Source organism: Alosa pseudoharengus, unplaced genomic scaffold (assembly GCF_046254945.1).
Source record: "Alosa pseudoharengus isolate Yale_2024_CS ecotype anadromous, Long Island Sound unplaced genomic scaffold, YU_APseudo_1.1 YU_APseudo_1.1_scf_13, whole genome shotgun sequence".
In the NCBI taxonomy this organism is placed as follows: Eukaryota; Metazoa; Chordata; class Actinopteri; order Clupeiformes; family Clupeidae; genus Alosa; species Alosa pseudoharengus.
Window position 1 is genome coordinate 21,405,992 of NW_027468598.1, and position 15,954 is coordinate 21,421,945.

A 15,954-nucleotide genomic window follows, 5' to 3' on the forward strand; every position below is an offset into this window, starting at 1 on the left:
TATGAAAGTATATCAGTGTATATATAGAACTGAATTAGGTTGTTAAAAAGGGTAAAAATTAAAATAAGAATAACTAAAAAAGGCTATTAGGAACAAGCTGAGAAAAATATGTTCACATAATGTTTTACTTTTATTTATTTTATATACAATCATTAATTATTAGTGTCATGCAAACTCTAGCAAGGACTGTCACCAAAGCTGATTATATGGAGCTCACCCTGATTTTGAGAGAAGCGGCTAGATCCGCATTCCCTCATGTGGTCGCTGACCCCTGTACATATAAGTTTAAAGCTATGGTGCATCTCAAAAAAATTGAATATCATGGAATAGTTAATTTTTTCCCGTAATTTATTTCAAAAAGTGAGGCTGTCATATATTCTAGATTCATTATACATAAAATTAAATATTTCAAGCCATTTTTGTTGAGGTGTTATGGAAGCCATGTTGCTTTGATAGCGACCTTCTTCTATCTGCTATATTGTTGGGTCTGGTGTCTCTCATTTTCCTTTTGACAGCACCCCATATATTCTGTATGGGGTTCAGGTCAGGTCAGTTGACTGGCCAATCAGTCACACCATGATTAGCAAACCAGTTAAGTTTGCCACTATGGGCAGGTGCCAAGCCCTGCTGGAGAAGGAAATCAGGATCTCCATAAAGCATCTTCATAAAGCTTGTCAGCAGATGGAAGCATGAATTGCTCTCAAATCTCCTGGTAAACAGCTGCATTGACGGCATGGACCAAACACAGTCAGGGGCGGACTGGCAATCTGGACGTTCTGGAAAAGTCCATCCAATGGCTGTGGCTCAATGTTTCATCAGCCAAGTAGCTAGTGTATGGCTATCCAAATAAATGGTTCACTTAGGCCTATCAGTAGGCTATGTCTATTCTATCAGTTATCATTGTCATTCATAAAACTAACAACATTTGTGCCATTGCAATTTGAATATGCAGGATGAATATGAGGGGAATATGAGGGATGCAAGGAAGAATGGAAAGGTACAGTGTCACCAAGGCTGCCAACTCTCGCAACTGACAAAATATCTCACTACCTCATGCCACACATACCTTTTTTCACGTCAACCTTTCACCTTTGGTTTCTTCAAAGTAGCTCTAGCCTATATTTGATTTGACAACGAGATCTGTGCATAAATGCAGGTAAGCAGGCCTGTAGTCAGCTATAAGGTCACCAAAGTTTTTAAGAGCTAAAAATAAGATTAAAAACTAAATGCTCACCTGGACAAACAAAACGCAGTTGAAAACATCCCTGTGGTAAGTGCATTCTTAATTCAGTTAGAATGGGTTACCAGTATCAGTGTCTGCTGTGTGTGTTTGTGTGTGTGTGTGTGTGTGTGTGTGATGGCAAAACCTGCCCCAAAACACACTTTTTGCATGCCATTGCTGTCTACCATTAACATGGAACATGGGCTATAACTAAGTAAAGAAAGGGAAATGCACCTGCTTCTACAAACATGTTGGTACAAAATGTAGTTTCTGTATGCTACATGTTTTCTCCATTGTCAACATGAGTTAAGTATGGTGATGTTCATGGGTGGTATATGTTTTTCATTTAGTTAAGCAGTTAAATGTGGTAGGTCTGAATGGGATAATTAAATGTTGACGTGAGGCAGACAGAAAACGGCCTTGTCTTTAATATTTCTGTCTGTCTCAAAGTGTATTAAGATGGTTTATTTAGCCACCAGAATTTGAATTCTTTTCAGTCCGACCTGATGATTTTAAGGGTCTAGGTCTGGGTGCGCTCATGTGTGCTATTCATGGGTTTCATCAGGTCCCTTTCCACAGGTGTATTAATCAAGCACCATGCAGTCTGCATTGATAATCAAGATGATTGATTTTATACACCTGTGGAAAGGGACCCGATGAAACCCATGAATAGGTACCATGCACACCCACCATCTGTTCCAACCATGGAGGTATGGTTCCAACGCACCCCTAACAGAAAATAGTTCCAACGTCCCTGCCTCTCGCAGGCTGCACATGCATGTTTGGTGGTAATGGCGCTTAGATTTGTGATGCCCTTGCACAATACAGACATGTTGCTGCCTCATTATTGAATAATGAAGAAGGAGTCGCATTGTCTACTTGTGTAGATGTTTGCTTATGTTTATAGTTAGGTAACAATTACCACATATTTACAAGGAATAGCTCTGCTGGTTCCCTAATGGTAAGATATTTTGGTTGGCTGACCCACAGCAGTGCTAACTAATGCAATTTGTACATACATGCAAAGTTGGTCTATGACTAAGAGATGCTTTATATGTATGTGCAATGTCTTTTTGTCTTATAAAAAACAGATACTCACGGCCATTTACTGATAGACCCCCATTTATATGATGTCCATGTTTGTTTAGGCTACTTGAATGAAGGCACAAGGCAAAATAATGATCATTAATGAATAATACAATATTTTTTAAATTGTGAGACTATATCATGATAGACAACTAATGTGTGTGTGTGCGTGAATGGTTGTGGGCCTTTTTTCAACCACAATCCATCCCTGAACTCAGTGGACGAACACCAGCAGATGACACGGCACCCTAAATCATCACTGTAATGACTGAAAAGCAAAAATTATTTTCACCTGAAAAGAGGACTTCGGACCACTGAGCAATGATCCAGTTCTTTTCATCTTTAGCCCAGCTAAGATGCTGCTAATGTTGTCTCTGGTTCAAGAGTAGCTTGGCACTAGGAATGCGACTTATAGCCATTAATGGCTCTTGATGCGCTGACTCCAGCCTCTGTTCATTTCTTGTGAAGTTCCCCCAAGTTCTTGAAACAGCTTTGCTTGACAATCCTCTCAAGCCTGAGGTCATCCCTGTTGCTTGTGCACTTTTTAAAATTTTCCCTTCTAGTCAACTTTCCATTAATATGCTTTGATACTGCACTTTGTGAACAACCTACCTTTTCAGCAATGCCCTGCTGTGGCTTGACCCCTTGGGATGTCAATGGGCCCGAGTTTGGCAGCGATATAGGTAGCTATACGTCAAGGTGGAGACTCTGAAATGGGAAAGACCTCTCTGGTAAAGTGAAATTGAATAAACCAATGACATGCAGCCAGTGTTAAATTTGGATCTATGTATCTAACTTTTATTAATTAACTTCAGTCTGACTCTGCCCACTTTGTGCGTCTGACTTCGCATTGGCCACAGTTCGCATGCACTGTCAGAAAAATACGCTGTCAAACTCACACCCAATAGATATCTTCTGGACAACTGTCAAGTCAGCAGTCTTTCCCATGATTGTAGTTCTGTTTACTGAACCAGGCTGAGAGATAAACGTATCAGGAAACTGACATTTCTGTAACCTCTTTATTGTATTTTGAGATAGGCTACTGATTTTTGATTTTCATGAGCTGTAAGTCGTAATCAAAGATTAAAACAAAGACATGGCTTTCATTTTTTAACTAAATAATGCAGGAAATCTTTTGGTAACCATTGTACATTACATTACATTTGGCTGACGCTTTTTTAGCCGAAGCGACGTACAACATGGTAAACAGTTTTTCTTTTTTTTTTAGTTTTTAAAGCAATTGTCAACAATTTTAGGACAATTTAAAAAACGGTACAGAATAAGTGCATCAGTGAGTGCTGTTTTTAACAGTTACGTGCATGTCAGATTAAGACGGCTGGTCAGCAAGACTTGTTGTAGCCTAAGTGGTGCTATGAGAGGAGATGTTCTCTAAAGAGCTGGGTCTATGATTGTCTATGAACACAGTTCCCTCCATATTTAAACATGATCCAATTCAGAAATGCCACTATCTAATCTGAAATGGAAAACTGTTGTTAGACCAGTCAAAATAATTTTGGACATCATGGACTTTGGTTCCTTGGGGTTAAAAAGGAGAGACTATCTAACTTGTCATCAGTGCACAGACCAAATCCAGCATTTATGTATGGGGGGTGTATTACTATATGGCCTGGGCAGCTTGCACATCTAGAAAGGCACAGTAGTAAACATGCCCCTCACAACTTTGAAAGGTGTTACTGACATTATATTCAAGATGAACATATAGCCTATTTTTCAAAAGACGATAACATTTCTGATTTTAACAATTGATGTGTTGTGTACAACTAGGCCTATTCTTAAACAAATTTTGGGTTGAGCCTATTATTTGCAAATAATAGGAGTTTGTTTTTTTTTTGTTTTTTTTATACACTGTCCCAAGTTTTTGGAAAGGGACTTGTATAAATTGGCCTAGCTCATGCATGAACTTTCAGAAATGAAAGAAAAACATGGAACGATTTGAATCTTGCCTTTTAATAGGCTAGCGGGCGCATAACTTGCCTGACTAATATGTTGGAGTAGGCCAGTGTTTCTCAAACTTTTTTTCTGGGGACCCACTTTTTAAAAATGACAGACAATCGCGACCCAACTCGTGACTGTAGTAGTTAACAAACTAGATCAGTGGTTCTCAAACTTTTTCTTTCATTCACTTTGATCAAGGGGGCATTTTTGAGCCCCACCTGTCCCTCATCGCTCTAAGAAAGTGGTAGGTCCAGCTTAAAATTGTCAAATTTATTGAAATAATGACAAGTTCTAAATATATCCTCTTCAACAGAGTTAAAATCGGCTGGTGCTGCAGATATAATAATAAATAAATACATAATAACACACATATTTCTGTTTTCCAGCAACATATTAGGAAGCATATTTTACAGCATTACAATATATTCAATGAAAACATGCTGCATTAAATGGATCCATAATCCAGTCATCTACTAAGCACTGCTGGTTGGGAAATATTTTTGAAATAAACTTTGCAGGGATGTGATGTAGGCCTACTGTTTAATACATGGGAGTGGCTCCCGAATCAGACGTTTCAGCGATTTCGCAGAAATCTCAAAGGCATAGGCATATAATACTGTCGCGATCGAGGCGCCTGTCCCATACCTCAAGTTTTTTTGGTGAATGCAGTAATCTTATTTGCTAGGTGAGGTAGGTCCTTGTCTTTGCCTTGTAACTGGACATTTAACTCAAATGTACCTATCGCTAAGATATATCAAATATATCGCTAAGATAGGCCAGCTTCGTCAAGAAATGTTCATTAGTGAACGTGCTTGCAGATTCAGATTCAAACATGCGCTCTTCCACCAAGAAGAGGAGACTCGGAGCTCAAACACGCGCGACAGCACTTTACCTCGGGAAAGCCACCTTGCCTCGCTGTGAAACAGTATAGCCTTTTGGTCAGCTACCATCTCTTCGCAAAGTGCGGAGAATAGACGCGCTTTTAAGGGCCGGGTTTTGATGAAATTCACCACTCTCACAACAACGTTCAAAATCTCATGTAGGTCGGGACTAACTAAGCTGCCTTGACACGAGCGCTTCCCTATGAATAACACAGTGCGTCCATTGCGCATCGGGTGCTACCTGGGCCCAGGCTACAGATAAAAAAATAAATAAAAAAAACTGTTCACGTCAGTTCGCGCCCCACTGCATGTCTCCGCGACCCACAGTTTGAGAAACGCTGGAGTAGGCTATATAGGAATAAAATGCTGAATAGTGTAACAGGTGAGACATCATTTCTTGTAAGAACTTCTACATTGATGTTTCATGTAAAAATGACTCTTGCACTTGGCCTTTTCTTTGGTGGAAATGCCACCCTGCAGCGCAGCGAAACGGTGATTCATGTGTGCACGAGAGACTGTGTGTGTGTGTACGGTACAGAGCTGTTAGCAATGCCCTCTGTCAATCCCCGCACATATCCCAGCGGCGCTGACACCCCGATTGCGAACCTGCTTGGAAACAAACTGCGGCAGCTCGGATTTCTTCGGACGATCGATGGCGGGTGCAGCCTCGCAAGGGGCGATGGTGTTTGGTTGCGCGAGGATAGCAGAGAATTGACGCATGACAGATCGCTATCAAAATCACACTTCCCCTCTTATCGCACCACCGTGCCCGATTGCCTTTTGAATTAAATATACCCTCTTCCTGCCTTTGATCACTCCCTCTGAGATTCTGTGCCAAAAGTTCTTATTTTTGCCTGCTTTCATATGTCCCTTTACTGATGAGGCATGAAATGAAAAGGACGATTGCTAATCCTGTTTTATGCCAACACAGAGTAAGCAAATATGAGATTACTAACAACAAAGGCTTGTGTTTTGGATTTTACCAATAGGATTAAGGAACCTGTTTCTTGAAAGCTTAAATAGCACTGGTTCAAATTTACAACAGGGAGGGTGAGATGACATCAAGTTATGCCACATTTCACAGATCAACTCTGACCAGCAGTTAGCAAACCAATCAGATACAACTCTGCAGAAAACTGATGGAAGTTGGAACAGTTGGAGAGGACAGTGATCTCTGAATGTGAGCTCACACACAGACCTTGCATGTAGTTCCTCTGGCCCAGCCTGCTTCACCTGGTACATATCACCATCACCATTTGTTCTCTCTCCTTCACTTTCATACATGAATATGCTTGTTGGAGGCAGGAAGAGGGGGGGGGCATTGCAATGATCCACTTCATTAAAAAAAAGTTCTTCAGTTGAATCTTCAGCGTAATGTTGGAGGCAAGAAGACATCTCGGTATGGCCAAGCATAAAAGCATAACCAGGCTCCCCTGCACCACCTGATGAAGCAGGCATGAGGAATAAAATGCAGAAATAATTTGGTCTATGATTTAAAAAAAAAAAAAAAAAAAAAAATATTCAGGGAGTGAGTGAATGTGTGTGTGTGTGTTTATGTATGGGAGAACAGAGGGTGTGAAGTGACAGTCAGCACATCTGGTCTCATCAATAATGCAGGGCCCTTTAAACGGCAGTTTGTCACAGATTGAGCACCGCCGGCTGAAATCAACACTGACACCCTAGCCTACGCCAGGGGAAACAGCCTGTAGAACTTAGGCAGGGAGGGAGGGAGGAAGGGAGTGAAAGGGTACCCGTAAAAATTACAAGTGAACATGGTTCTGCTCAACTACTTCATAAAGAGATACTAAGAGCAAGAGAACGTAACCAATTCTTAGAAAAAAAGCAGTCACGTCTATCGTCACAATGTTTATTTTATAAAAGTAGTAAACTAAAGTTGCTTCAAAGAAGAAGCCACACGAACAAAAACAAAAATCAAGAAATTCACTCCATTAATCAAATAAGTCAAAAGACACAATGATTCTCGAGACTGGTTGGTCGGACCAGTTGTCCACACCAAGACTTGCATTCGTTTGGCCAAACTGGCATGTTACTCTGACAGTCTATTTGCCCGTGATGAGGGGGTTCCTCAGCACGACGATAACAGAATCACCTCTCAGGAACATTTTGGAGATGTAGCGATCCTTATTGACCGGCTTTGACTTCTTCTTTCCTTTTCCGCTCTTAGGCACCTCTGTCCACATCTCCTTCACATTCTCCAGGACCATATTACAATGCCTGTCCAAACATGAGCAGAAATCACTTTGAGTTACCAGGGTATTATTATTGTGAAACATAAGCCATGTTTACATGGACATTTTTTCTGTCATTCTGATTTAACTATTCCGAAAGAAAAACAATTGTGCCATCTATTTATTAGTACATTCTATTCCGACCAAATGCTTAAAAGCGCTCTAGGATCTTTGATCGGAATAGCTACAGCACTTTCACTGGAGAAGCTGCAGCAGACAGCCTGATTGACCGTATAAATGGCTGTTCAATCGGAGCAAGAACAGAACAAGAACGGAACACACGAATCTGCAGTTTTATTCTGATCAAGGTATTTATATATGTAATTTTTATTCCGATTGAGACATTTTTCTGATTCTAATCAGATTAAGTGTCCATGTAGGCCTAAACCAGTGTTTCTCAAAGTGTGGTCTGGGGACCACTGGTGGTCTGCAAGCTATCCCAAGTGGTCCGCGAACAGTCGTGGTAAATATACTTTTATAATAGCCTACACATGTGAACAACTAAACATTATCCATAGTAGAACACCAGCCTATAACATCATACATTTACGTACATCTCTATGATGAAAGCATATTTCACTTTAAAAACTTTCACTGAATGTACTGTATTTCACAAGGATGTACAGGCCTTGATTTTTTTTAGTAATGATCATACCTGTCGAAAGCCTTAACTCGTCCAAGAAGCTTCTTGTTGTTTCTGCAATTTATGAGGACTTGAGTGTTGTTCTTCACTGACTGTGTAAGCACAGATAAGGGTCCAGTGTTGAATTCCTCCTCCTCGCGTTTCTGGAGCTCCTCTGGAGTCATCTCCGACTTTGGCTTGTTCAACAGACTCCTGTGCAATATGAAATGCGACATAGACACACAGTGGTTAAAGTAACGTCAGAAAGGGTTGAAGTGGTTATATAAGTCTTGTGTAAACATATCAAGTGTTCACCTGTTGCAACGAGTCTAAACAGTTTATCAACCCTAGCCTAACCTAGGGTTTAACCAATGTACACGATACCGTTACTTATGTCTTAGCACCATACTGAACGCCACTTCAACTTCATGGTTATGTAGGCCAGCTACAACTTAACCATTTGTTTAACGAGTTACAAAGTAACGCTGATGGGCAACACCGTAAACTAGCTGAACAATCTCCAGTAACACTGACTAGCAGGCAATCACGCTGTTGAAACAGCAATAACAAAGACCATAACGAATTCATGGATACCACAGCGACGCAACTACAGTATGCACCACTGTACACACTCAATAAAAGAGAGACATTATGGGATTCTGTTTTGAAACCCACATGTTCATGATATCGTTGAGGCATAACCTAATATGGGACTGGTAGAATAATGTTCATCGTTAGCTTGCTAAATGCTAACTTAGCTGCACTCGCCAGTCAGTACACAACACGTTTCATCTTCACTACTGCTACATAGTGAATAGCTGTTTAACAAAGTCACGTATAAAACTTACATTGTGTTGTTACTGTCTTCAGTGACTGAAAAATAACACAACTTCACGTTCCTTTTAGCGACTTCTGAATTGCTGTCGATTGCACACCTTCACGTTCATTCAACGTACTGAGCACCGTGTAGCAAAGAATACTTCCGGGTTAACATTTGCGCCAAACAAATCTTTCCGGGTTGCGACCAACTTGGAAAAATAAATAAATAAACATCGAATTATATTAATGCGTGCCTATTTCGTGAGCCAGCTGAGGGCCACCGAGGAAACATTTTCATATCAGAATAATGATAAGTAGCCTACTTCCAAAAATCAATCAAGGCCATGCATGAATTGTCAGAAACGTAAGTTTGCAGTTTCTGAATATTGTTGGTAGGCCTATAGCCTATGTCCATGTGTGCAAGTAGCCTAAGTCCATGTAGTGTTAAACATTTTTGTGTTTAGGATCCGAATGGCCTGAGGAAGAAGACTCCTCCAGTCTTTCTGACTTTGCTATATGTGGATCCATCTACCTAATCTCAACAGGCTGAACAGTCCATTGTGAGGGTGTGACATTTTTTTTTTTTTTTTTTTAAAGGGGAACTATGCAGTTTTAGCTTAATTTATCGTAACTTATCTTCAGAGTTATTGGAATGGTTAGACTGACTTTTTTGGGTTGAATGGTGGCCATCTCGCTTCCCCCTATTGTCTGTGAGCAGAAAAAAACAGCCTTGCAACTTAGGTCCGGCAACTCAGCAAGCCGGTGGCCTCTGCAAGCCGGCAGCCTCAGAGTCAGAAAGTCTCGCGGTCTCGCGATGTAGCAAATTGCTTTACGGCACTACATAGGTGCCAGACATCGGCTAGATGAAGGTAGCGATGGGGTTTCTCAGACATTCGTCATGGCAGAGCCGGCGAAAAGAAGCAGAAAGCGAGTAAACTGTTAGGAGGAACAGGGAAAGAGGAAACGGCAGACTGACCGAACGAGGAGTGTCGTAAATACTCTGAAGCTGTAGGGGGAGCTCTGTAGAGAAAACTGAGCAAAAATCGAGATAACAGCGAAGAAACGGCCAAAACGGCATAGCGTGCCTTTAATATGGTTTTGGCCCATATTCACGCTCTTTTAGTGTAAATGTCTTGCAGGGCAGGGAGAGGCACTCTAATGGGACGTTCATCAGAACATCCCACTCTCTGCAGGGCAATGCAATCCCAAACTGTACAATTTACATACCAGGTGATGACACTTAATGATACCTGTTAGAACACACTCCATAGCTGAAGACTAGAAGGCCTTCAAGATATATGTTGGCACCTTGAATTTCTGCAGCTGATGAAGGAAGTATAGTCTTTGTATTTCTTAGAGTGTGGATGTTGACAGTCCATGTGAGGTGAGGTCCTCAGTGTTTGTTTCCATGGTGTTGAATTATCAAACTGATTTTGCCTGACTATGAAATTATCTATATTACATAAGACTTGCCCATTAACTCATTACTAACTTACTACTTGGGCAGGACTCCTACAAAATGCATATGCCTGATATTTGTGACTTGATATTTGTGACCTTCCAGAATAAAATATCTTTATTCTGATTAAAAAAAAAACTTTACAACAAAAAGTATTTGATTTATCTGACCCAATATTAAAAGAATACTGTTTCAAAATGGGGGTGGGGAGGGGCTTATGGTGGTCGCCCAGGGCGTCATACAAGGTAGGACCGCCACTGAATGCATGCTTCTCACAGATACTCCAAATGATCTATGAGATGATGCCAGCACGGCCATCAATATTATGATGTGGTGGGACAGCTCAACAAAATGGGCTCTAGATTGATTAAGCAAAGCTGTGTACTTGTGGCTAAAGTTTACTCAGTTAGGATTTTTATAATTAAAAAGTATTCTCAATTTGCAATTAATCTCTCTGCAACCAAACCCTGATTCTAACCTATATCTCATATAACCATACCCCATTGGTCCCAAGACATTTGATTAAAGTGCAGAGCACAATGACTTCAGTAACATGCAAGATGGTTTCTACACTTCCTTCCAGAGTAGTGGATACTGACACATTAGGGTAAAGAGAAAGCCCAAGCCTAAGCCTAAACAGGTAGCTCTTTGTTATGCACTCGGTGTGTTGGGGAATGGGAGAGGCGGTCAGACAAGTGAGGGGCAAAGCGTGTGTGTCAGAGAGACAAAGATGTGTATCTGTGTGCTGCTTCAGACTCCAGGGATTGGCTTACTGGCGAGCGCCAGGCAGGCGCCCGAGAGAGTGCCGCCTCGGCTGTGTGATTTCACAGGGTGGCGGTTTCTGCCGAGGATAATCGCGCCCGCCGTGCGCTGGCTCGGGAGGGGAACACGAATTTTGGAATGACTTTACAAAGCTGAGGAGGACTGTCAGGCTGAAATGAAAGATCCCCCCCTCCTCCTCTCCGGATTAGACCAGTGATACAGCACAAGTTGGACCCCTTTCAAACGACTCCTTTTCTTTTACAGACGCTGCCCTTTTGAATGCCTATGAACATTCCCCCCAGGGATGGAAAATAGACATGGAAAGCTGAGCATGATTGTAACCACTATATGCAGTATGAGCTTGTTAAGCACCAATACCTTGCAGCTAGGCATGTGCATGTGTGTGTATGTGTGTGGTCTGGCTACAGGGCCTTAGAGCACAACTGTCAGCCTCAGGACCTCTGTGAAGCGTCACATGTTAAACTTCGGAGTCAATAGCTTTGATTTATCTTTTTTCCTTGGGTTATAAAGTTTGGGGGGTGAGTGACAGAGGTGTGGGTTATTCACATTATCTGTCAGAGACGGGATGTTATTTATTACAGAAATTAACAGAAAACTATCATATGCCGCCACTGCAGGGCAGAATGAGTTTTTTAACTCTTCCTTTACTTTTCCAAGCTTCTTATCTTGTGCACTGACTAACAGTGTAATCCAAGTGCTCAGAACAGGAGTCGTAAAGGTTTTGTTGTATGGACACTGCAGTTTACCAGAAGCATTGTATACTTGATGTTTGATGTACATGTTCTGCAAAAGACAAGATTATGCCCTAATAGAGTAATCTTTTGTTTCAGTGAGACACGGCTCCAGAATCCTGTTCCAATGTCCTCAAAGAGACACTTGCACGTCTGTGTTCTTTCTTCTTGGTGTTGATGTCTTACAAGAGCCCAGCAGAAGGTGAGGGAAAGTTCAGTAAGCAGTGATGTCATGTGTGACTGTAACAGTATAGGCAGATCAATGAGATCACTCACCAACAGACACATACCATCTTTTGCATAGTCTTGGTTCAGCCCCTCCATAGGGAAACTTTTATTGACTGTTTACTTCAAGTACCCAGATTTCAAAATGGAAATGGTAGACAATTGTTATTACTTTGGCCAAATGGTGTTTGTGTGGTTGAATTGTGATATTTGAAGTGATATTTGATGCAAGTGAAACCAGTTAGAGAAGGGTTGTTATGGGTGTTTTAGAGCTTCTTTAAAAATGCATTTCTGAGAGCTCATGTTCACTGAAGTGCGAGATTGAGCCTAAGAAAACATTGAACAGGATAACATGCTGAGGTGTCACATGCACACTGTTTGTCCTACTTAGTGAGTAAACAGATGAATAGATCGCTCTCATGCTGTAGAAATAGAAATCATTAATGGCCATTGCCATCATTTTTGAATTGTACGATACTAATTTGGCAGGTATCATTTAATTGGTTAGTAATAGAGTTTCCATTTGGGGATCTGGTGGTGAAAGTCTGCCTTTCTGTCTGATCCCATTGGAGTATACTGTACTCTACTGCATTACCTCCATGATTGTACTCTGGGGACGGTCACAGAAATGACATATCAGTGTCATGGCTGGGGACAATTAATTGCTTCGTACATCACATTAACCTATAATTGTTCATGTAGCAATTGGTGGGAATATAAAATAGAAAATTAAGTGTGATTATGTGTGAAGGACTGCGAGAGAGAGAGAGAGAGAGAGAGAGAGAGAGAGAGAGAGAGAGAGAGAGAGAGAGAGAGAGAGAGAGAGAGAGAGAGAGAGAGAGAGAGAGAGAGAGAGAACCACCAGCTGCATGCCCTGTGGACTCTTTTGAGTCTGGACTCGTCATATCAGATTTCTCTTCATCATCTCTAATATTTATCACGTCAAAAATGGAAAGACATGTCAGGGAAATTATGTTATCTAATTTCAACTCAAAACATGTCACTAACATTTAAAAACACCCTATAGATTTCCTACAGAAATGTGCCTTGAACTTGTTTTTTTTATTGTCATAATGAATTCTTCATGAGGAAAAAATAAGCAAAGTGAAATATGAAAACCTAAACACAAGCAAGAAGAAAAAAAGAATCAGAAAAACGAAATCAGAAATAAACAAAATCAGATCCTCCCTGATGTAGTTTTCAGCAAAGTTTTCCCTGAAAAATGTAATGTGAGCGGTTGCCGAGTTATGAAAACATATAAAAAACAGAGACAATTTTCCTCAAAATATGTTTCATGTCATTTTTGTCAGACATTCATTGTCTGTTGCTATATACACGTATACCTCTACATTAACATATATTTTTCATAAGTTATTTAACATTTACTTTGGTTAAATTAATGTATATACTCTTTTGATCCCCTGAGGGAAATTTGGTCTCTGCATTTATCCTAATCCGTGAATTAGTGAAACACACTCAGCACACAGTGAACACACAGTGAGGTGAAGCACGCACTAATCCCGGCGCAGTTGCAGTGCCTGCAACAACGGCGGCGCTCGGGGAGCAGTGAGGGGTTAGGTGCCTTGCTCAAGGGCACTTCAGCCGTGCCTACTGGTCGGGGTTCGAACCAGCAACAAGTCCGAAGCGCTAACCAATAGGCCACGGCTGCGACCTTTGAAATGTTTTGCATTTCATTCATCCTACTGGAATACAAGCCAGGTTCAGCACAAACTCCATGTTTTTCCAGAGCACTTTATTGTGGTGCCACCTTATAACAATGTTTTTGCACAATACTCTGAATGAGGTTCATTGGGTTACGCAACGTTTTAGTCAATGCCCAATTCAACATATGTGCAGAACACTGTACATCTGGGCATTACTGCATAATTAATACTTTAATGACCAATTGGGTATTTGAAACATGTCTCTCATAGTATTTACATAGTTTTATACAGTTCATGAACATAATCAAAGATGTTGAAGATACACAGGCTCTCCATTAACAAGCAAGTATAGGCTAAGATTATGGTGCATGCAAACCTATCTCCTGAAAATTTGTGGAATGCATGCACGCACACACAGACACACACACACACACACACACACACACACACACACACACACACACTGATTTTCTCCATAACACTGAGTGAGAGTAAGCTGCCAGGTCTTACTCTCAACAGTCACTGCATCATAGCATCCAGTTTAATAATGAATTGTGCTTAGATGATAATACCACACATTAAATATTTCAGTTCCATAAAATGACCTTTTTTAAAACACAAAAGTTTTAAAAACGTATTATGGTATTGTCACTTTCCAAGGCAGTAAAATTACCATGTTGGATTATAAAGTGTATTAGGTGATGACAACATTTTACTGCATGTTGAGAGAGGAGCTGAAAGGAGAAAAATAGTTGGGAAGCTCTGAGCAAAAGCCACTCATGTAATCAGAGGAATTCCTTCCAGACAGAAAAGGCCCGACTGGTGATGGTTTAGGTTGTGAGTGGTCATCTTGAGACCAAGACGTAAAATCGGCCAGGTTTGGAAGCTGGTGCGAATAAAAGTAACTGGTTTGACCAGAGAGCAGGTTAAAAGAGCATGGTAGAGGCAATGAACAAGGCAAGGAAGACGACGCAAAGGAAGCAGTTGCAGTCATTTGGTGATGTCGGTGTTGTTCTCCCCCTATTCCAAAGCAAGTGTTCTCTTGGGTGGCGGGCAACTGTCTGTCCGAGCTGGGGGGTACAGCCGAAGTTAAGTGCGAGCTGTGAGAGAGCAACGAGGCTGCGTAGTTACTCTGAGATGACCCTAGAAAAGACGTCGAACATGGGTGTGAGTGTGCAGAGTGTTGCAGGGCCAGGAGAGGAGGCACTGGCCAGTAGAAGGATCCCGTGAATGCCAGACCTGCAGCAGAGGCGGACGCCATTCGAGGTCCTCTCTTCATGGCCAGTTTTGCTTTGGACGCAGCCGTTGAACGCCGTCGGAGCTTCCCCGTCGTGCCACCGATGAATACGTCCTCACTGGATGGGTCCAGCATCCAGTAGTTGCCTTTTCCCGGGTCATCATAGTGGCGCGGCACTTTTACGAAGCACTTGTTGAGGCTCAGGTTGTGCCGAATGGAGTTTTGCCACCCTTGCCTATTGTCCCTGTAGTACGGGAAATTGTCCATGATAAATTCATAAATACCATTGAGTGTAAGCCGCCTTCCCGGGCTTTGCCGAATAGCCATCATGATCAAAGCATTATAACTGAAAGGGGGTTTCTCAGGTTTACCATTCTTCCCTCTGTCTCCTTCTCTTTCTGTTTTCACCTCAACTCTGTCAACCGATTTATTCACCCCCTTTCTCTTCTTATCACTGGGTAACAATTTATCAACACGCATTGAGCTGCAGCGTGCCTTACCGTTTTTCTTGTCATCCTTGAAAGTATATTTCCCATCTCGAATAAGTGCACATCTCGTTTTCTGATCCGTGAAAAACTGTTCTCGGGACAGAGTCTTGATATCTCCAGAGCGCGACGTATCCATGAGGGGACCACGCTCATTCATCAGCATCTCGCTTTGAAATAACAAACTGCTGATGCTGAAAGACGACTTGTGGAGGAGTTTCATTGGCGTTTTTAGGTCGTTCATGGTCAGCATCACTCACTTATGCATTGGTGGAAGTCGTTTTATGGAGTGGTCCAGAAGGATGTTGTTGAAGAGAGAGTCGCGCGTCCGTGCGTAAAGTTGAGAACGAACGAAACTCCTCATAAGCGCGAGGACTCATCCAATGACAGTAAATGACTATACAGCGCTGTCAATCTCTGTGACAGATCAATGAACTCCGGGGCCCAATTATAACACTTCCGAGGAGCGTGAAACTCTAGCTCACCTGCGCTTTGCCCAAGGGAACGCCTCCCTGGCTCTGCCCTTCCCTTCTGT

General features: G+C 41.6%; 2 protein-coding genes across 2 annotated transcripts; both read right to left on the reverse strand.

The window, feature by feature from the left end:
* Positions 1-6,998: 6,998 nt before the first annotated feature.
* On the reverse strand, positions 6,999-8,995 carry snrpd2 (small nuclear ribonucleoprotein D2 polypeptide). Its single transcript, XM_076281575.1, has 3 exons — positions 8,865-8,995; positions 8,050-8,229; positions 6,999-7,380 (listed from the first exon to the last, which is right to left on the reverse strand). Coding segments are annotated over exons 1-3 (357 nt in total). The 5' UTR covers positions 8,867-8,995; the 3' UTR covers positions 6,999-7,205.
* A 4,689-nt stretch (positions 8,996-13,684) lies between these two features.
* foxg1c (forkhead box G1c) lies at positions 13,685-15,888 on the reverse strand. Its single transcript, XM_076281576.1, has one exon. The coding sequence runs from the start codon at positions 15,670-15,672 to the stop codon at positions 14,410-14,412; it is 1,263 nt and encodes a 420-aa protein (XP_076137691.1). The 5' UTR covers positions 15,673-15,888; the 3' UTR covers positions 13,685-14,409.
* Positions 15,889-15,954: the final 66 nt, after the last annotated feature.